This window comes from Ptychodera flava, chromosome 7 (assembly GCF_041260155.1).
Source record: "Ptychodera flava strain L36383 chromosome 7, AS_Pfla_20210202, whole genome shotgun sequence".
Taxonomy (NCBI): domain Eukaryota; kingdom Metazoa; phylum Hemichordata; class Enteropneusta; family Ptychoderidae; genus Ptychodera; species Ptychodera flava.
In genome coordinates, this window is record NC_091934.1 from 37,508,703 (window position 1) to 37,532,004 (window position 23,302).

At 38.1% G+C, this 23,302-nt stretch overlaps 1 protein-coding gene across 3 annotated transcripts in view; it reads right to left on the bottom strand.

The window, feature by feature from the left end:
• Nucleotides 1-11,271: 11,271 nt before the first annotated feature.
• The window catches only part of LOC139137458 (phosphoinositide 3-kinase regulatory subunit 4-like), a 28,901-nt gene continuing 16,870 nt past the window's right edge, over nt 11,272-23,302 (bottom strand). For 2 of the 3 annotated variants that reach the window (XM_070705571.1, XM_070705572.1), the window contains 13 exons: nt 23,044-23,181; nt 22,452-22,631; nt 21,709-21,809; nt 21,084-21,279; nt 19,981-20,269; nt 18,716-18,905; nt 17,752-17,967; nt 16,886-16,983; nt 16,546-16,650; nt 16,281-16,406; nt 15,496-15,656; nt 13,355-13,530; nt 11,280-12,496 (listed from right to left, as the gene is read on the bottom strand). In XM_070705571.1, the coding sequence (XP_070561672.1) occupies nt 12,289-12,496; nt 13,355-13,530; nt 15,496-15,656; nt 16,281-16,406; nt 16,546-16,650; nt 16,886-16,983; nt 17,752-17,967; nt 18,716-18,905; nt 19,981-20,269; nt 21,084-21,279; nt 21,709-21,809; nt 22,452-22,631; nt 23,044-23,181 (2,184 nt within the window). In that variant the 3' untranslated portion in view covers nt 11,280-12,288. Of the gene's footprint in view, nt 12,497-13,354; nt 13,531-15,495; nt 15,657-16,280; nt 16,407-16,545; nt 16,651-16,885; nt 16,984-17,751; nt 17,968-18,715; nt 18,906-19,980; nt 20,270-21,083; nt 21,280-21,708; nt 21,810-22,451; nt 22,632-23,043; nt 23,182-23,302 lie in introns of all 3 variants that reach the window. The other variant, XM_070705570.1, reaches the window with a different exon arrangement.

Below are 23,302 nucleotides of genomic sequence, written 5' to 3' on the forward strand. Positions count from 1 at the left end.
ATGCAGTCAAAAAACTTAGACTGTTGCACTGCTTTTAGAAGACATTTAGCTACCAAAGCATCGGGTATCTTCCCCTAATTAATGGGGACCAAAAGGGCAAAGAATTGCATGCCGAAAACTCCTTTACTCCAGTGTACTTGTACGGTCAATGACCATGAGTGATCCCATGTCTATCCCAAGTGCAGAAACTTGTCTATTTTGTTGCTTGTTTTTGTGCCCTGTCTGAATTTTTTCCACTGGTTGGATCTTTTGTGAGTTCACTGTCATGTGAAGTACTTTGGTCACCAGCGAAGATAGTCCGTAGTGCCTTATTTTGAGTTGTCCTCAAGTTGAGCGATACTCTTGCCTATTAACTTGAGCTTCAGATTTGAAAGGTTTGGTGAGAAATCAGTTTTAGCTCCAAATATCATATTCAATGTCGGTGGAAATTAATAGTCATTTCACTGTCATGCCGAGTACTTTGGTTCTCGGATCCATAGTCGGCAGGGTAAAGTTGTACCTCAGTTCTAGTTTTCCGACATGCAGAAATTCTTGTTTAACTGAGATTAACATGTGAAAGACACGTGATAAAAAGCCGCTTTGTGCTCCTACGGAAGTGTAAAGTGAGGTAGGGAGTTCGTGTCAGGAACTGTTGTAACTCTCAAGAAAGCAGAGGCAAGTACTCGGCCGTGTGAGGGCGTTTTGTGGTACCTAAGGCAAAAATACGGCTCCGCCGGAGCGCAGGGCCAAACAGTCCCCAAATGGCCCAATTTCCCCGTTTTTTCTCCCGAAATTCAAAGAAGTAAATTTTCTAAGCATTACAAGCTTATATTCAAGCATATATTTGACCTTTTCCCGACATAAAATAAAACCACTTAGTAGGTCAATATTTGGGTGAAAGGGCCTATATTGGTAGGTGCAGTGAAAAACTTAATTTGAGACTGTTGTATTGCTTTTAGAAGACATTTAGCTACGAAACCATCGGACGTCTTCCCCTAATTAAATAGGGACCAAAGGGACAAAGAATTATATGCCGAAGACTTTACTTCAGTGTACATGTAGAGTCAATCAACCTGAGTAATCTGTTTCGTTAATTGTTTTTGTGCCCTTCTGAACTCCAGAACGGTTGGATCCTTTGTATAGATTAGTGAGTTCACTGTCATGAGGAGTGCTTTGGTTATCCGCGAAGATAATCCTTAAAGATAGTTGTGCCTTATTTTGAGTTGTCTTTCATTAAGCAATACTCTTGCCTACTTGACTAACTTGAGCTTCAGATTTGAAAGGTTGGTGGGAAATCAGTTTTATCTCCCAATACTGGTATCATATTTTAATGTCGGTGGAAACTTTGTGGAGATTAGTTATTTCACTGTCATACCGAGTACTTTGGGGAAAAACTAAAACGAAGGGGGAAGGGGAAGGGGGAAGGGGGAATACGAAGGGTTACGATATTCTCTCTGTAAGTAGATAAAATTTTGATAACACTATGCAAAAATGAAATATTGTCCTGATTTTGATAAAAATACGCAAAAATGGAATATTAGCCTCACGCTTAAGGGACCTATGTCAGAAGAAGAAGGACGGGGGCTGGGGCTTTATGCACAATGCAATATATACACCAGCACTAGCACGAACCTGATGGGGACCTATAACTGTCACTGATACCATTTAGGGGCTATGATATGATATGCACTGTGTTAGTAGGGAACACATATAAAAATATGCAAAAATGAAAAATTGTCCTTACGTTTAAGGTACTTATCTTATTGGATGAAAACGGAGGGCTTTGCGCATAGTGCACTATACACAAGCACTAGCATCATACTGATCTGGCCCATTACAGTCCCTGATGCAAAAAAGGGGGACATGATTTTCACAGTGTCAGTACAGACCAGTTTGATAGAAACATGCAAAGTTAAATTATTGCCCTCATGCTTAAGGGATTTATGTTATAGGAAGAAGGGGAGGGCTTAGTGTAAAATGTATAATATGGAGGCACCACCACAATGCTGAAGACAGGGCCTATAAGTTTCACCGATGCGACGAAGGGGACATGATATTCTCAGTGTCAGAAGAAAACATATTGATAACAAGATTAAAAAATGAAATATTGTGCTCACGTTTAAGGGACTTATCTTATAGGACGAAGGGGGAGGGTGTTGTGTATAATGTGCAATACACTGGCACTACCACAATGCTTAAGATGGGACCTATAACTTTCACTTATACCACGCAGGGGAACATGATATTCTCAGTGTCAGAAGAGAACATATTGATAACAAGATTCATGAATGAAATATTGTGCTCACGCTTAAGGGACTTATCTGATAGGACGAAGGGGGAGGGCTTTGTGTATAATGTATAATATATCCATACTGACTGCAGGACCTATAACTTTCACTTAGACACGAAGGGGGACATGATATTCTCAGTGTCAGAAGAGAACATATTGATAACAAGATTCAAAAAAGAAATATTGTGCTCACGCTTAAGGGACTTATCTTATAGGACGAAGGGGGAGGGCTTTGTGTATAATGTATTATATAGAGGCAGCACATCCATACTGAAGGCAGGACCTCTAACTTTCACTTATGCCACGAAGGGGGACATGATATTCTTTGTGTCAGTAGAGAACACTTTGATAATAATATACAAAAAAGAAATTGTCCTCAGGCTTAAGGGACTGGTGTTATAAGACAAAGAGGGAGCTCTGTGTATAATGTATAATATATACGCGCACCTTCACCATACTGAAGACATGGCTTATAACTTTAACTGATGCCACGAAGGGGACATGATATTCTCAGTGTCAGTAGAGAACACTTTGATAAAAAGATGCAAAAAAGAAATATTGTAGTCAGCCTTAAGGGACTGATGTTATAGGGCGAAGGGGGAGGGCTTTGTGTATAATGTACAATATACAGGCACCACCAGAATGCTCAAGACAGCGCCTATAACTTTCACTGATGACATTAAGTGGGACATGATATTCTCAGTGTCAGAAGAGAACATTTTGATAACAAGATTCAATACAGAAATACTGTGCTCACGCTTAAGGGACTTATCTTATAGGACGAAGGGGGAGGGCTTTGTGTATAATGTATAATATATGGCAGCACAACCATACTGAAGGCAGGACCTATAACTTTCACTTATGCCACGAAGGGGGACATGATATTCTTTGTGTCAGTAGAGAATACTTTGATAATAATATACAAAAAAGAAATGTTGTCCTCAGGCTTAAAGGACTGGTGTTATAAGACAAAGAGGAAAAAAAAGAAAGAAAAAGTTTGTCCTCATGCTTAATGGACTTATGGTGTAGGAGGAAAGAGGTGGGGCTACATACAATGCAATATGTAAAAGTTCTAGCACAATACAGATCGTGGGGCCTATATCAATCATTTATGCAATGAAGGGGAAATGATCTTTAATGTTTAAGTAGAGAACACTTTAATAACAAGATTCGAAAACGAAATATTGTTCTCTGATGTGAGGGACAATGCACGATATACAATCGCCAGACTAAAGAGAGCAATTACTTTCTATCAATGCCCTGAAGAAAATGATATTGAAAGTTATGTTAGAGATCGCGTTGATAACAATAGGCAGGAATGAAATATTGTGCTCTATGTGCACAATGCACCATATACAAGCAAGACTGTACGTGGCAAATGACTTGCAGTTATAATCTGACGGATAATATGGTATAAACAGTGGTATTAGAGATCAATATGTGAAATTTACGGAATGCCGAAGTATGGTTTTTACGATTCTGGGATATATGTTCACCTTCTCTATGTGTTCGTGCATAGGATCGTGTAAGTGACCTAAATGAAGGGACTTATAAATTTATGTATGCGCTTACAAAGATTTACATTATTTGTACTTAATATACAGGCCTAGGTAAGAAATATTAGCAAAGCGTACGGTCCATATCGTCAGGATGGAATTCTAGATAGCTAAGCTACGAAGTCCCACCTATGAGATGTAAAACACAGATAGTTGATGACAAAAGCTAGGTTGTCAAGACGCAATTTTGACGATTTTTCCGTCATACATGGCGTTTCAACATGGCGGCCTAGGATAACGTCGATGCGAAGGCAGCAGTCGTGGTAAGTTTTTACCGTTATTTTTATGTTTTGAAGTGAGAAATCGTGAAAAAATGTATCGCCTTCCGGGTCAAATATCATGGAAAATGCCCTAGTGAAGTATTTTTGTCGAACGTTTGGTATTTTTAGAGAAGATAGATGTTAATTGCGGACTGCTGTGGGTCTGCTAAGCAGATCTGTGCGATATCCATAGAAAACCACGTGCGTATCAGTACAAGTATGGTACACGGTATGGTGCAGTGCAGTGCAATTTAAGATCTCAACTCGTTGACTTGGTCGTATACAACATGCGACTTCTACCATCTGATCTTTGAGATTACCGTATGTGCAGGGTCTAGCTTATAAATGGTACTCATGCAAAGTTTGCTCTATTTCCTATTAGTATTTGCAAAATCGCACAGATCTGCTGGTAGACCCACAGCAGTCCGCAATTAACATCTATCTTCTCTAAAAATACCAAACGTTCGACAAAAATACTTCACGAGGGCATTTTCCATGATATTTGACCCGGAAGGCGATACATTTTTTCACGATTTCTCACTTCAAACATAAAAATAACGGTAAAAACTTACCACGACTGCTGCCTTCGCATCGACGTTATCCTAGGCCGCCATGTTGAAACGCCATGTATGACGGGAAAAATCGTCAAAATTGCGTCTTGACAACCTAGCTTTTGTCATCAACTATCTGTGTTTTACATCTCATAGGTGGGACTTCGTAGCTTAGCTATCTAGAATTCCATCCTGGCGATATGGACCGTACGCTTTGCTAATATTTCTTACCTAGGCCTGATATAAATAACAGTCACAACATTGTTCACAATGTTGTGGTCTCTCTGATGTACTGATGTACACATAGTGCATACATGTAATACACAGTTATGCATTACTTTATACGGACATCAGTTTAATGTATGTTTTCATGCTCTCACATGGAGACTGGCTACAGTACTCTAACTAATGTAATAAGATTGATTACGCTGCTCTGTATGCTATAACCCCCCCCCCCCCCCCCCAAAGAAGCAATACTTTGCGGCTTCATACCTTGGGATATTTACATTTGCTACATCAAAAATATTTACAAGTACATTACATACATTTGTAATACACTGGTGAATTGTTGAGATTCAACGAAACACAACTAATATGACATCTTAGCTTCTCTGCATGAACAACATATAATCTCCTCCGCATATGATAACTTCCCTGGACATATTGTTGCATGTAAAACAGACTAATTTCTATTCAGCATAAGGTCTTCTTTACAACAGGTGAATTATTTCCTTAGGGCCTATTTATAATTCTAGGCTCTTCTCCTACACAAAATAGCTCCGTCAGTATCGTGTACATATCACATAATTTATTGGTTGTGGTATGGCTCTTTGGATATAGATTAAGGGACTTAAAATATGATCATATTGACATATTACTAGCGTCGACACCCATCTTCTAACTGTAATACTGTCAATAATGTCATACAGTCTTCCTGTGATGACACTACATGCTTTCAAAATGGTGTATATTTGACAATCATAACCATTTGCCAGTATATTATACATTAGACACACAGCCCTCCCTTCGTGCTATAATATAACTCCCATAACCCTGACGACGATAATTTATTTTTTGCATATTATTATCAAAGTGTTCTCTACTAACACTTAGAATATCATGTCCCCCTTTGTGGCATCAGTGAAAGTTGTAAGCCCAAATTTTAGTATGGTGGTGGTGCCTTTATATCATACATTATACACAAAGCCCCCTCGCCCTATAACGTCAGTCCCTTAAGGCTGACTACAATATTTCTTTTTTGCATCTTTTTATCAAAGTGTTCTCTACTGACACTCAGAATATCATGTCCCCTTCGTGGCATCAGTTAAAGTTATAAGCCATGTCTTCAGTATGGTGGAGGTGCCTGTATATTATACATTGTACACAGAGCCCCTCCTTCGTCTTATAACATCAGTCCCTTAAGCCTGAGGACAATATTTCTTGTTTGTATATAATTATCAAAGTGTTCTCAAGTGACTCTGAGAATATCATGTCCCCCTTTGTGGCATCAGTGAAAGTTGTAAGCCCAATTTTAAGTATGGTGGAGGTGCCTTTATATTATACATTATACACAAAGCCCTCCCCCTTCGCCCTATAACGTCAGTCCTTAAGGCTGACTACAATATTTCTTTTTTGCATCTTTTTATCAAAGTGTTCTCTACTGACACTGAGAATATCATGTCCCCTTCGTGGCATCAGTTAAGTTATAAGCCATGTCTTCACTATTTTGGAGGTGCCTGTGCCTGTATATTATACATTATCACAAAGTCCTCCCCCTTCGCCCTATAACGTCAGTCCCTTAAGGCTGACTACAATATTTCTTTTTGCATCTTTTTATCAAAGTGTTCTCTACTGACTCTGAGAATATCATGTCCCTTCGTGGCATAAGTTAAAGTTATAAGCCATGTCTTCAGTATGGTGGAGGTGCCTGTATATTATACATTGTATACAGAGCTCCCCTTCGTCTTATAACATCATTCCCTTAAGCCTGAGGACAATATTTCTTTTTCGTATATTATTATCAAAGTAGTCTCTAATGACACTGAGAACATCATGTCCCCCTTTGTGGCATCAGTGAAAGTTATAAGCCCAATTTTAAGTATGGTGGTGGTGCCTGTATATCATACATTGTACAAAAAGCCCTCTCCCTTCGCCCTATAACATCAGTCCCTTAAGGCTGACTACAATATTTCTTTTTTGCATCTTTTTATCAAAGTGTTCTCTACTGACTCTGAGAATATCATGTCCCCTTCGTGGCATTAGTTAAAGTTATAAGCCTTGTCTTCAGTATGGTGGAGGTGCCTGTATATTATACATTATACACAAAGTCCCCCCCCTTCGCCCTATAACGTCAGTCCTTAAGCCTGAGGACAATATTTCTTTTTTGTATATATTATCAAAGTGTTCTCTACTGACACTGAGAATATCATGTCCCCCTTTGCGGCATCAGTGAAAGTTGTAAGCCCAATTTTAAGTTTGGTGGAGGTGCCTTTATATTATACATTGTACACAAAGCCCCCCTTCGCCCTATAACGTCAGTCCCTTAAGGCTGACTACAATATTTCTTTTTTGCATCTTTTTATCGAAGTGTTCTCTACTGACACTGAGAATATCATGTCCCCTTCGTGGCATCAGTTAAAGTTATAAGCCATGTCTTCACTAATTTGGAGGTGCCTGTGCCTGTATATTATACATTATACACAAAGTCCTCCCCCTTCGCCCTATAACGTCAGTCCCTTAAGGCTGACTACAATATTTCTTTTTTGCATCTTTTTATCAAAGTGTTCTCTACTGACTCTGAGAATATCATGTCCCCTTCGTGGCATGAGTTAAAGTTATAAGCCATGTCTTCAGTATGATTGAGGTGCCTGTATATTATACATTGTACACAGAGCCCCCTTTCATCTTATAACATCAGTCCCTTAAGCCTGAGGACAATATTTCTCTTTTGTATATTATTATCAAAGTGTTCTCTACTGACACTGAGAATAGCATGTCCCCTTCGTGGCATCAGTTAAAGTTATAAGCCATGTCTTCAGTATGGTGGAGGTGCCTGTATATTATACATTGTACACATAGCCCCCCCCCCTTCTTCTTATAACATCAGTCCCTTAAGCCTGAGGACAATATTTCTTTTTTGTATATTATTATCAAAGTGTTCTCTACTGACACTAAGAATATCATGTCCACCTTCCTGGCATTAGTTAAAGTTATAGCCCCCGTCTTTAGTATGTTGTGGTGGTGGCTGTATATTATGCAAAATATTTTTTTTTTTTTTCATATTTATCATAGTCAGGACAATATTTTATTTTTACATAGTTTTACCCTAGTTTTATCAACTTAGAATGTGAATATCATAATCTTATCGTAATCCCACTTTCCCCTTCGTTTAGGGTCATAAGCCCTTCGTATCCCCTTCCCCCTTCGTTTTAGGGTCATAAACCCTTTGTAGCCCCCTTCCCCCTTCCCCCTTCCGTTTTAGGGCCACCCGTACTTTGGTTATTCATAGTCGGCAGGGTACGTTGTACCCGAGTTCTAGTTTTCCAACATGCAGAAATTTTTGTTTAACCATTGGCAGTAAAGGTATAGGGATCTTCCCCCTCTACTGTCTATGGTGAAAGACACCTGATAAAAATCTGCTTCATTACATGCTCCTACGGATGTGTAAAGTGAGGCGATGAGTTAGTGTCAGAAACGGGTGTCTGTAAATGTGGTAACTAGCCATAACGACCAGTAACGACCAGAAACGAGCAGTAACGAGCAATAACGACCTAGAAGTAGACAGAACGAGCCAATAACGAGCCATAACGAGCCAAAAAAATATGATCTGTCACATTAATCTACAAGCGTAGTTCCCGCCAATCCTGGAAATCCCGCCCTCTACGGCATGTTTGGACATGGTGCAGCCTGTTACAAGTAACGAGCTGCAGCGTAGCAATTACGGTCAATAACGACCAGAAACAAGCAGTAATGAGCAATAACGAGCAATAAGGGGCCAGAACAAGATAGAACGAGCCAATAAGGGGCAATAAAGAGCCCAAAAAATATGATCTTTTCCCCAATGGATTACTCATGCTAAGGGACGGAAAAGAAATTATAAGACGGGAGGGCTGATGTTTTTCAACATGACGCTGAGGAAAAAATAGTGAATTGTGAACTTCAAACGTGTTTCCATGAAAAATAGTGACGCACATCAATTTACATACTCAAAAAAACATACCGAGAACCTTTTAAAGAGTAGCTTTATCCTTTGAAAATAATCAAAATAAAATCAAATAAAGGAAACAGTTGCACAAAAAACCCTCCCTCCCCACCCCGGGGGACTAATTTCTTTCCCCTGTGGTTTTGTAAGGAAAAAATTGTTTATAGTTTATCCCTGGATTGCCATGTAAAGTGAGGTTGTAGTTTTGGCCCGAAATTCACATATTAATTTTTAAATCTCACATCTTCACTTCCAAACACCAGATTGTAATTGACAAACATTACAAATATAGGGATATCGCAAGTTTTGTCGGGGAATTTACCAATGGTTTGCCCAACAGACTCCGGATTTAATTTTTAAAATGGGGCCCTACCCTCATAATCTCTCTCCAGTCCCTTACCATGATCGCCGGCAAGGTTCAGAGTTCAGGCAAATGTGGTTTCATGAATGCAAAACGGATACTACGCGCACTCAAGTTTATGAGCTCTCTGGGAATTGACTCTTCTGTATTTTTTATATCAACAGTACATAAATAAATGTGAATTTCTTTTTATTCGAAAAATGTTTATCGGGCTTCACTCGTACCGGTACGCCACGTGTTTACTGAGCACTGCCGCAGAGGTTTCGAGATTGTACAAAGCATGTCGTAGAGGGCGGGATTTCAAGGACAGGCGGGAAATGCGGTTGTAGTTCAATTTATGGACAGATCATTTTTATTTTGCTCTTTATTGCTCGTTATTGGCTCGTACTTTCTATTTCTAGCTCGTTATTGCTTACTCCATGAGCACTGTTGCAGAGGTTTTTGGTAATAATAAACGTCATAGAGGGCGTGATTTCTAAGCTTGGCGGGAACTGCGCTTGTAGTTTAACTTAGGGACAGATCAAATTTTTTTGGCTCGTTACGGATCGTTATTGGCTCGTTCTGTCTAATTCTAGGTCGTTATTGCTCGTTACTGCTCGTTTCTGGTCGTTACTGATCGTTATGGCTAGTTACCACATTTACAGACACCCGTCAGAAACTGGTGTCCCTCGCAAGAAAGCAGAGGCGAGTACGTGGCCGTGCGAGGGCGTTTTATGCTACCCAGGGCAAAAAATAAGGCTCCGCCGGAGTGGCTAAACAGTCCCCAAATGACCAAATTTTCCCGGTTTTTTCTCTTAAAATTCAAATAAGTAAACTTTCTGAGCATTTCAAGCTTATATTCAAGCATATTTATAATCCTTTTCTGACACAAAACCTCTTAGAAAGGCCTCTATTGGTAGGTGCAGTGAAAAACTTGCATTGCTTTTAGAAGATATTTAGCGACGAAACCATCGGATATCTTTCCCTCATTAATGGAGACCAAAAGGGTGAGCATTATATGCCGAAAACTCCTTTACTCCAGTGTACTTGTAGGGTCAATGACCCTGAGTGATCCCATGTCAATCCAAAGTGCAGAAAATTGTCTGTTTCGTTGCTTGTTTTTGTGCCCTGTCTGAACTTTTTCAAGTGTATACGTAGTTGGACTATTTGTATAAATGAGTGAGTTCACTGTCATGCGAAGTGCTTTTGTTAACCACAAAGATAGAATGTACAGAAAGTATACCTGATTTTGAGTTTTCTAATCTGAGCAACACTTAAGATTCCAAAAGTTGGTGACAAATTAGTTTTAGCTCCCCAGTGTCGATGGAAACTTTGTAAAGATAATCTAGTTGACTGTCATATGGAGTACTTTCGTGATCCATAGTTTGCATGAGTTTACCGACATGCAGAAATTCTTGTTTAAGTTGAGATTAACATGTGAGAGAAACGTGATTAAAACTGTGTCACAATCCTATGGATGTGTTAAGTTAGTTTGAGGAGTTAGTTTCAGAAAGTAAAGTTCCTCTAAAGGAAACAGAGACGAGTACTAGGCCACGTGAGGGCATTTTTTGGGGTACCCGTAAGGAAAAAAGGTCTGCCGGAGCGGAGAAAAGTCCCAAAACGGCCATATTTTCCCGTTTTTTTCTCTGGAAATTCAAATAAATAAACTTGCTTTGCAGAATTAGCTTATATGAAAGTATGAAATTGACCTTTTCATGACTTACAGTCTCCTAGAAGGTCATTTTTTTATGAAAAGCCCCAACAGGTAGGTAGGTTAGCTTTAATGGAGTTAAAGAACTAAAAGTTTTATGTTCTTTGCAGAAAACATCTTGCCCAAACTGATTGCAAACTGATTGGGACCAAAACCAGCAAAGCCTTGCATATTAAAGTTAAATGGGAAGTTACAGAACCGTGGGCGCACAATATGGGATTACTGATGACGGAGCCATTTGCATACACTGGGTGGGAGTTTTTGAATTCTAATAACATCGCTTTGACCGTATGATAAATTTGAATAATCATGATGGGCACTTTTGTGACATATGCAAAGAGGGGTCAAATGGTCATATTGGGAACACATTTTGAAATACATGCGTTCTCGAACAGAAAACAGAACATTTTTTCAGTTTATTTTTGACTCAAGTTTAGTCGCTACATATTCACAGACATCATATGCAAGATTCAATGACAATGAACGCCTGAAACATGGCAAAATCATGGGATTCTGGGACCAAACACAGCATGTCCGATCAGTAGCGTGGCTTTTTTACATTTGCATTAGACTTTACGATAATCTGGCTTTTATGGGGGAAGTTCCTGTTTAAACTGTTTTACTCCAGTGTATTTGTAAGGTCAATGATCCTGAGTGACCCCATGTCAATCAAAAGTTTTTCCCATTTTTTCTCTTGAAATTCAAATAAATAAACTTGCTTTGCAGATTTCGCTTACATTCAAGCATATAATTGACCATTTTGCTGGCACAAGTCAGCAACGACATGAAAATTCTTGACATATAAGAATTAGGCTGAATAGATTAGCTGTATGCCAATACAACCAAAGACACTAGCATAGAAATGTCATTGATTGCAACCCAACACACTGCATCTTGGTAACTGATGGTCTCAACTTCTTGATTTCAAAAATCTTGCATGTTCAGGAGAAGTAGGTATACCTTGATATTGAATTTATCGGAGACATATGTGTGTCTCTTTGACTCAGAAGGAAATAAACATCATGAATTTTGAATCGAAATGCCGATTTAAATTTTTCTGAAGTTTCAGCAGAAACATATTTAAAGTTTATGAATTGTCCCTTTAAAAATGTATTTCTCTTGTCCTTGTTTACTATAAAAGGAAATGCATGCCCTTTGAACTCCCTGCCATACCATATAAGGTAATTGTTGTTGCAGCTGCCTTTACCATAAAAGGAAATGCAGGCTTTTTCAACTATCTTTCATTCCACATAAGGTAAGTAGTTATTTGAGCTACATACGGGCATGTAGCTACATATGGGCATGTATGTCACAGAATGGATTTGTTTGACCATTGGAACAACATAGTACATCGACACTGTGATATATCTACGATATAAAAGTTTTCTATCATTTGTTTTTCACTTCCATATTTTGATGACCCCATCTCTGGAACAGGAAGCTATGAAACCCTGCGTGGTTTGAAAGACAGCAATGTCGGTGATTGAATCACGGTGTCCCACTGGTACAGGGTCAGGACCGCGTCTTGGTGGATCTTCACTACTGCTAGACACTCTCTGTTTGGCATAGGTCTCCTGGATCACCTCAGTGCCGTCAACAAGTTTGTGTCTGAAACGGAAAAGACAGAGCATTGGCCTCCATTCAATATTGTATTGCCCTGGGAATCTTGAAAGCTATTTCATGAACAATTTCTTTGCTTAGCTTTTGGAATTGTAGATACATGTAATGTTTCTGAAATGCTGTCTTTTGCTGTCCTCTTACAAACGAAACAAAGTCGGTAATTCATAAAACTGACAAGTTAATAGTTAATGCACACACTGAGCAAGATATGCTGAATTTGCACAAGAACAGAAATACACCTTAGACATCCAACTGTTTGATTAGGCCAAGATTATGTCAGCTGAAATGCAATGAAAACAATGTGCACCATATTACTAGTACGAAAGTCACAATACAGATTGAGTTAGTTCTGTGCCTTACTATGTCGGTGCACAATACTTTTATGACACCTGTGGATTTTGGCCATTCATATACCGTACCTCAATCTTGAGTGTAAGGTGTGAACACTGATTTTGTTTTTAAAGGGATACAGTCATCAGAACTGTGCTCAAAGGTCGTATGGGACCCATACGACCAATGTAAACACTGTATCCAAGGTACGATGGTGATTGATGAAAGTTAAAACATGTCTGTCATAATCTACATCATATAATTTAAATGTTGCAGCTATGATCATGCATGCATTTAGATATCGTGTACAGAATACATTGTTTATAAACAAGAAACTTGTGCAGGTGCAATTCTGATGACTGTTCCCCTTCAATGTGCATCAAATTTCTACTTGCATCAACTTTGTTTAATCAACACTTTACAAATAACAGGAGAGTTGAAAAATATTGGACAGTAACAAAATCGTTCATTGCAAAATCTCTGCCTCTGCCTATCTCTCTCTTCACCCTTACTTACTTGTACGAAATGGCGGTCTGATGCAAATGATCATTGGCACCTCCAGTGATGACATATGAACTTTGTGGGTAAGCCAGATCCCAGTAGCGTATTCTCATATCAGAGCCAGCAGTCAGTAACAATGGACTGCCATCGGCTGGACTGCAATACATTGCATTCACAGCATGATTGGATGCCTGCAAGTCAAGAAGAAATGATTGCATTGGTGACTCAAAACATGTGACATGTAATATTTGTAATGTACACACACCATTCGAACTGTTTATTGTGTTGGATTTTAGTTGAGACACATGTCGCATATTACCTGCAAGCTGGACCATAGTGGTGCAAAATTTGTTGCTGCTTATTAAATGATTGTTCAATAACCTCACCCATCTGACTATAAGCCCCTGCTCATGTATAAGCCCCTCCACTGATTTCAGAGGATTTTTGAAAATGCTGTACATCTGTGAATCTGCCCCTACTAGGGAAGGTTAGGAGAGTACTTTTTCCAGTACGTTTATGATTCTGTGACCCTCCCTCCCCATTATCTAAATAGAATAGCCCACTCTGAGGTCACATCTATATCTGCTATTGTTTATTTCCATTCATGTCCACGATGTTGATTTTCATCCTCTACACATGTAATTTCATTTGTTTGAAGTAATTATCCTTTCATCGGTGAAGAGTATTTACTGGTGACTATTACAATATTTACTGCTATGTTGTTTTCACAAGATGCAGACCGTTTGATATTGGAATGTTGAGTTGCTTTTATGTGCAGGCAATGCACATGCCAGTTCACAGTTCATACATTGCTATTGATCTGCAGCATATGTCTTTGTTTCAAATTTATTTTTATGTCAAGATATGGTTGAAGTGGAAATTTCACAAAAATTTTACTTCTGTCTATCCAGGGATTGTGCAATCAGCTTGATTTGAAACAGCGATATCAAATACTCTATCAGTTAAGTTCAGAAATCGTCACTGAGATTTGCTGTCCTTTTGGCTATAGTTGTCTATCAGTATCAATGTGATCAAAGCATGCCAGTTCATGAAGATCGTGAAAATATAAATCTTTCTGTATTTTTTGTCCTTTACAATATCTTTGGACGTGTGTCGATTTTTGAAAGTGACCGAAAGTTCGAGTAGTGTTCAATAATTGTGCATAAATTTGTATAAATTAAGTGTTCATAGCAGAAAACATGGGTTGCTAGAGTATAAGCCCCTCCCCTATATAACTGTCATTTTGTGTTGCCGAACCAGGCGTTTATGCTCGGATGAGTATGGTAATTCTGACGAAAGGTTACAGTCGTGAATGCAATATCATGGGCAAATGTGACAAGACAATCTGGATTGAGAAGTTCTGAAAGATTCGCATGATTAATCAATACATTGTGGCATTACATGTCTTGAAACTTGTATCAGAGTAATAACGTACCCACCAAAATATATCATGGATTGAAATAATGAGAAAGCCGATCTTCCTGTCCGTCTATGCTTTGAGAAGTTATTCTCAAACACTGTCTGATGATAATATATTTACCTGTTGTGACTGTGATAACGGCGGTGTAGTACTGGCCCAGATAATAACCTATTTACCTGTTGTGACTGTGATAATGGCGGTGTAGTACTGGCCCAGATAATAACCTATTTACCTGTTGTGACTGTGATAACAGTGGTGTAGTACTGGCCCAGATAATAACCTATTTACCTGTTATGACTGTGATAACAGTGGTGTAGTACTGGCCCAGATAATAACCTATTTACCTGTTGTGACTGTGATAACGGCGGTGTAGTACTGGCCCAGATAATAACCTATTTACCTGTTGTGACTGTGATAACAGTGGTGTAGTACTGGCCTAGATAATAACCTATTTACCTGTTGTGACTGTGATAACAGTGGTGTAGTACTGGCTCAGATAATAACCTATTTACCTGTTGTGACTGTGATAACAGTGGTGTAGTACTGGCCCAGATAATAACCTATTTACCTGTTGTGATTGTGATAACGGCGGTGTAGTACTGGCCCAGATAATAACCTATTTACCTGTTGTGACTGTGATAATGCCAGTGTAGTACAGGCCCAGATAATAACCTATTTACCTGTTGTGATTGTGATAATGGCGGTGTAGTACTGGCCCAGATGATAACCTATTTACCTGTTGTGACTGTGATAACGGCGGTGTAGTACTGGCCCAGAGTGTCATCTGCCTGGCACCCGTCTCCATGTCCCACATTGAAACTTCATTGTTACCCTGTACGGCTGAGATCACCCAGGACTGATGCATTGGGTGCATGAGTAACTGACGCACTCTGGCACCTGAAATCATTAACATTACAGTGTATGGACACAAGCTAAAATATATGCAAGAGCTGTATATGATATCTCATATGCCATCAGTATATGAGGGCTAATAGTCTCATGTATTCAACTGCACCCCTCAGGTTCAATTAGAGGTACAGCCGAACTATGGAAAACATGATGAAAAACATGAAGTTTGACTGCTTTTGATTTCAAAAATATGGTGCATTACAACATTGCTGATTTATAGCTTGTTCAGACTTGCAAACACTGCAGTTTGTCATAGTCTTCATCAAAAGAATGGTATCTTCCCTTCCAGATTTCCAACAAAGAACATCCAAGTACATAATGAATATTAACATAATTTTGTGATTATTTGATGTCAAAATTACAAAATGATTGAAAATTATACATGATTCTGAGTTGTCAAATGACCAGGTGGATTGGAAAAGATACATTTGTTCATCTTCACAGACAAGAAAAAATATGATTTCAATTTTTCTCCATCTTACTGAAGTGAAGAGTCACTCCTTTGAAACACTGTGATCACATTCTGTTAGTCTTGTTATTGTGCAGTAGGAATTTGAATGATGGACAGAAAGTTCAATTTTGTTTATCTGATATACTTGGTGTATTTCTTACCTGCTGGGTGGGTGAGCGTTGTGATTGGCAGCTGAAATCTCATATCCCAGCATACATGGGTACCGCTGCTAGTACCAACGCCAAGCCAGCATTGTTTGTGATCTACTACGAATGACGTAATCAGACCTACAGAAAGTCATGAAGAAACACGCCTTATGAAAATATTCTACAAGCACCTTGAGACTATATGATCTGAGATAAGCAACAGTGGAAGAAATATGTAAATGTTCAGCTAAAGTAATGAATAATTCATAATGTCACTCACCATGCCTTTGTTCATTTTTCAGTTTCCAGGCAACACTTGGAGCTCTCAAGTCCCAACCAATCAGGGAACCGTAAACTGTAGCATACGCTAAAATGGACTGAGATCCTGCAGTTAAATAAATAAGAAAACAATATATGAGAATTTTGAGTGGTTGATGTTTTTTGAATTTGGATCAATTCTCAAGATGAAAAACAGAACATGAATTTGCAAATTCTTTCTTGATCGCACCGTTTTCATTTAATTCTGTTAAGATGTAACTTTGTACATCTTGAAACTTTTTATGTTGCCTTGATTACACCAGACACAGAGTCGGCCATGTTGAACAGTGCATTGTGGGTACCTGTTTCCATATGGTGCATGTCAACAACAATGCCATCTTCTTCTGGGTCAGATATCTTTTGGTTCAACAGTCCTATCCTTGGTGTACTTGGATCAATTCTAAAGATGAAAAACACAACATGACTCCTTGACTTTCTTGAACAGATTTAGAACAAACATATTCTGGGTTGTTTTCTGTTGGGATGCACAATATTTATAGACAGAATGACATGTAAAACCGTTCACTGTTCCGGAATAACGTATTCAAGGGTCAGTAGTTGAAACTTTTGATGAAGTTCCTCACCATTTGTTTTTAATGTAACCTTCAGTTTCTTCCACTATTCCAAAAAGAATGTTGAAACACCTACTGTTTAGCTTGTCAACACAGCTCTGTGACATAGGTAAGATGCACTGTTATTGTTAGGGGCCCAAGCCTACGGGTTGGGCCCCTATTGCTTTTGTAGGACATCAATATTCTTCTTAGCGGCCACCCCACCATTCAAACTAAAATTTTGTTCATATCATCCTTAGTGTGAGTACTATCAAGTTTGCAAAAGGCATACAGATCAGTTGCATGGTTTGGCAGCCATATTGGATTTCACAAGAAAATCTATAATAACCACGAGAAGATAAATATTCTTCTTAACAAGAACCAAAAGATCATTCAAGCTCAAATTTTGCACATAGTATCATCAGTGCAAATACATGTACTTTCAACCTTCGCAACTGCTTGGTCCGCGCCAACGCTGCTTGCAGCTTTAATTATGTTTGAATTCTAGTCAAGACCAGAATTCATTAGGCAACAATAACAATAAAAACAAAATATCTCAGTGTCACAGATTGTGATCATGATAATTCACAAATCTAGGAATACATTATTTGTATTACCTGAACACATGTATGGAACCATCATCAGAGGCTGATGCTATGGTGTATGATGACTTGAAGAATGTAGCCGTTTTGATTTGGCCAGTCTGTCTGTTGTACGTCTGGCGGGATCTGTTGGCTACACTCTTCCCTTCAAGTCGTTGGCAGTCCCAGATTTTCACTGTGCCGTCATTTGAACAACTTGCAAACAAGGTGTGATCATGACTGATGCTGATTCTGGGGAAAGAAATCAAAGAAATTGTCAGATTACGTCACAGGATACAAATACTATTGAGCTCCTAAACACATACTTGTACTAGTAAATACACATAAACAAACTTGTAAACCCACAGTGCCTTATGTCAGAGGAAATACACTCTGGTCATAGGAAACACATACCTGTCACAATAAAGACACACTTTTGAGTCAAATGCACATTTTGTTCACATAAACACATTTGTTCTTGTAACCACTCATGTTGAGCTTGTGGACAAAAATGTATGCATGTAACACACACTTGTCCTAATAAACACACAATTATTCCTGTAAACAGACATTTGTATCTTCATTGGCATATACATCTGCTTCCTTCACCCCATTCTATACTTCAGATCCAGTGTATCCCTTGAAACAATGGATTTGCACTACAACAATCATTTTTCAACCACTTAGATTTGGTACAGAATTCTTGATACGATATATTATAATAACATTTTTCTCAAATATCATTCTTTAATTGGTGAAGTTGGACAAAACAAAGACTGCATCAACTGCTTAACATTTAACCCTGGTTTTGAAAAGGCCAGGGATTGGGTTTAACTAAAGTTTTACATTGAAATTGCAATTGTTATATACATATGTTGCTAGATTTTTGGATTAAGTCTGAATGGGGGTTTAAAAACCTGGATAGCATACATAACCCTGTTGTTAAAACCAAAATGTCATTGATACAATAACAGATTTGCATATTGAACTTTGACCTCACCTGTTTACTGCCGCTTTGTGTTCATGTAAATGAGCAACTAGTAAACCCTTGGGTTTCCATCCTGGGGGTGGCGGTTTGCTCTCAAAGATGGCATCTTCTATCAACATCTTGGTGGCCGTGTCATTCAGATACTGGTCTCGTTTCTTGTGAACTAGTTTCCGCAGCTCTAACTTGCAGCCTGCAAACCTCGCTGTTAAGTGGAAAAAGCAGCGATATATTTAGCTTTTCGAGTGCTGTTATTTTTCCCACCAAAATTTTAGTGCAACATTTTAACAAATTTTATGAATTTTTTTGATATTTTTGGACCAAATGGAAATCACATTTTCTTGGCTACACAGTTCTTTATCAAAATTTTGGCAAAAATCTGAAAAAAATTTGACTACGGCATATTCTGTAAAGGTAACAAAAATTGACTTTGGTACTAAAAGGGTTGACAGCAAAGGAAACTGTCATCCAAAATCTTCATGGCATGCAAATGTATCCCCTAAATTTGTAAATAATGACTACAGTATAACCTAAAAAAAATTTATTGGGACAGTAATATTTTTCCCATTAGAATGTTATTTTATCATTTTTGATTCACTGGCATATCGAAAATGCTTGCTACATAACCCTGATTAACATTTGAAATAAGTGGTCAATGATTTCTCTGTGTTGCTAATTAGAAGGTTTTATTGTTACACTGATAGTAGACAGCAATCATAAGAAAAACTTATCTAAAAGAAACATTTTAGTGTGTGAGGGTCATAGTGTATTGCAATTTGAAGGTGGAACCAAGAAAGCCTATGCCTCCTAGTTTATGATTCATCATATTAGAGGCTTCAAGACTCAACGGTACTTTCAAGACATTGAAGGTTAAAGTTTGTATGAAATCACCTATCATGTATAGGACTTTAATGGGAGTTACTGAATATCAACAGAAACTTGAACACATGGAATCTGAAAAAAATGTCCAGGGATTCAGTCAACATAACATCCAGCAGTACACTACTCCAGTCTCTTACACTTTTTTAGGGAATAAGGTTCTTCCCAGTAAATGGCTTGAAAATGGTAAGCTGATAGTTTTACTGTGCATTAGACTCATGGAAAGAATCGTAGGTTTTAGATATTGACATTGCTCAATAGCAACAAAATTTGTGTGAATTTTGAAAAGCACTGCCAAAGTAAGGGAGTTTTAATCACTTGTGTGAAAAAGTTACATACCAGTCATTGAATACGAGTATCTGATCAACCTAGACACTACAGGTGTTGGAAACACATCATACCTTGTGGCTGGGCCATCATTGTTTTTGAATCCACCTTTGTGTCGCTGGCTTTCTTCTTTGGTGAGCCTGACTCATTGGCCTGTAACTGTGACATACTGATGGGTCCATCAGGGGACAGGATCTGAGTTGCCTGACCCTGCATCCCCTCTTGTTGCTGGGTTTGTGACAGGGGGTGTGTCTGACCTAGTTGCACTTCGGGTGTTGGTGGTTGTGTAGGGGATGGCTTCAAGGCTGGTTGTATGCTTTTACCGACATCTGTGGCACCAAACATACTCTTCCATTCTTCATTCTAGAAAAAGAGTAAAATTATAATTATCATTCAAGATTAAAGGTATATTGTCACCTGTTCCAAATTTGCCACAGTTACCATGGAAAGAAAAAATCTAACCAATCACAGATTTTAAGCAGGTGGCCGCTTTTTAAAAACAGCACCCTCACATGGGCATTTTGAATACCAAGGAATGCCCCTTTGACCATATATGGGCATATTTAGATTACAGGTGACTGTATACCTTTAAACACAAGGTTGCTATGCAAATTTTTAAAGTACCAGTAAGTACAAATTTCTTGAAATGTACAAATATTAGGAACTCACAGTGGTCACTGTGTTTTAACTTTATAGAGAATAATTAATTTTAATTTTTGCAAAAACAGGATGGTGAAAGCTTTATTTACTGCACAAGCTTCATATTGAGTACAATGCAAGTTCCATACCAGCAAATTATTGTTTCCCAATGGCACATTCTGCCTCAAACCTTTGAGTGCAAAAGCCAATTTTTGTCACCTTTATAAAATATAATGCAGAAAATTTTTTCAGAATTAGACAATTTTGTTAGATTTTCCTGAAAATTTTTATCAACAACTGTAGCCAATGAAAACTTATAAATATTGGTCTAAAATTATGGAAATATAACCTCAATTTTTCACACAATATGTGTAAAATGGGAGCCAAAAATTACAGAAAAATTCATAAATATTTATAAAATGTTGCACTATTATTTTGGCGGGAAAAATTAAAGTACTCAAAGGTTTAATTCCAACAATTATGAATGGAATACACAAATCATGGTAACTTTCTCTTTTTAAAATAACATCAAACTCACCACCATGACATTTTCTATGTTGGCTTTCTTCTTGCCAGATTTTTTGGTACTGGATTGGTTCTGATTATCAGCTTTACTGTCTTTGGCCGGTTTCATATCGGCATGTCTTCTCGTGACCTTTAAACTCTGGATATTAATAATACCAGGTTGTATGGGAACTTCCTCATCGGGGGTTCTAGAATCACTGACAGAATTGCTGGAGGGGGAAAATTAAAATTCAAAATGTCAGCACTAAAGCCACTCTAATCCTTTTAACAAAATACACTCACAGAGTTTATACTCAACCTGATGGGTTAGAGATCTTGATATCTGCCAGAAGACCCAGCAGAATGTCAGTCGTATATTTGCAGGTTTTTTATGGTCCTAAACTATCCAGGAAGTCGTCACACTTTGAGCTCTTGACACAGAAAATCACGATCTGAATATGTTCTTAAGCCATTTAACCCTTTTGCCACAATGGTTTGGCCCAAACCCATTCTTCTCAATGGTGCATTTGGACCTGTTTACAGGGAATTGGGGTGAACAGGTAAGTTTTCCATGAAATAACATCATCATCAAGCTTTCACACAGCTGAAATCCTGAATGGTTTTTTCATGATCACTGTTACTCTGACATTACAACTTACTTTGATTTTCCTCTGTGAACTTTTATCATGTGTTCTTTCAGCTCTAGAAGTTTATCTTCATCAGTCACACTCATTCCTTGTGAATGTAACTTGCGAAACAACTATGAGACAAGTAAATAAATAAATAAATAAATAAATAAAAAACATGACAGCATCATATTTGGTCCAGGAACTTCTAACATAAAAGTATGATTTTTTGTATAAGTTTGTGATGCACCTGTATGAGCCACGATCTGATCTCAGAAAAGGTACTACGCTGTAATTTCAAAACCATGGAAACCAAATGGCAAAAATATGATAACTGACAACTTGTAACTATTTTTTTGAATTCTTGAACGAGTAAAATGTCAACATAACTATAAAAATCTATATAAAATTAACCCTGTTCAGAATAGGCAGGTTATCCATTCAAAATCAGCGAAGCACCTTAATGACTGTATTCTGCAAAATATGTGTGAAACACACTGTTGTGATACCCACCATCTCTATCAAGTAAACTCACTGATGTACCGGTACATGTACCTGCTTATATAAGTAAGGCAAGTCACTGAAAACAATTTCAGTGAATTTTTTCATGAGTCTTCAACTCATCTCATTTCTTGAATTACTCTATCTCATATGAGATGTGTTAAACTTTTGATTTGACCAACTTGACCTTCTAGTAAGAGACAAACCTGACACAAAAGGATTCCAAATATGCTGAAGAGGATATCATTTCCAAACTGAACCATCAGAGCGCTTACCTGTGAAAGATTGCTGTCATCGATTGGATTGTAGTTGGGTTCATGATTCTGTCTGGTGATGTTTCGTATAAGTTGCCTGTCTTGAAGCGTATCAAACAAATTCTCAATAATGGGTGATTTTAAGATGTAGTCGTAGACAGGTCTCGGTACAGGATCATTCAGTACACTTAGCAAGATCACCTGGCAAAGAAAAACATTTATGCACAAATTCAAAAAATCAAAAGCCAATCAACATAGCTGTTACTGGCCAAGTCAGCAGTAACAGCTATGTTGATTGGTTTCCATTGCTGAAAAGTGTCTTTAGTAATTATAGATCCATTAGCTTTACCTTTTGTTTTACTCTCCAGTATTTTTGCTCAGAAAATACAGTTTCTTTTTCTACTACTGAAATCATGTTGCAGTGCTTAGTGTCTTACATGTAAAATTATGAAGACTACCAAATCAACTATACCACTGATGATCAAGAAGCCCAAGAAATATGCCTTTCAATACCAAAGCAGCCACTGACACTGAAAGAAACCAATCAAATTGAAGAAGATATGGATCATTCTAAACAACAATGAAAATGGGGGTGAGTAGGATGACTACCCACCTCTTGGTCTACTTGAATAATAGGCTGTTTTATGAAGCGGTTCAGAGTTGGTAATATATTACAATGTACATCAGCTATGCTGAAACTCCGTGCGATGGCTGCGATGAAACCAACTGCATCATGTCTCATCCAGGAATTCTGAGGATACAAGGAAAAATGATCATTTCAGGTAAAAAGAGAAAAGTATAGTTACACAACAGTGTAATAACAAAGTCTGTGCATTTCAATGCTGTATAACGACACTGATGTACAAATGTTT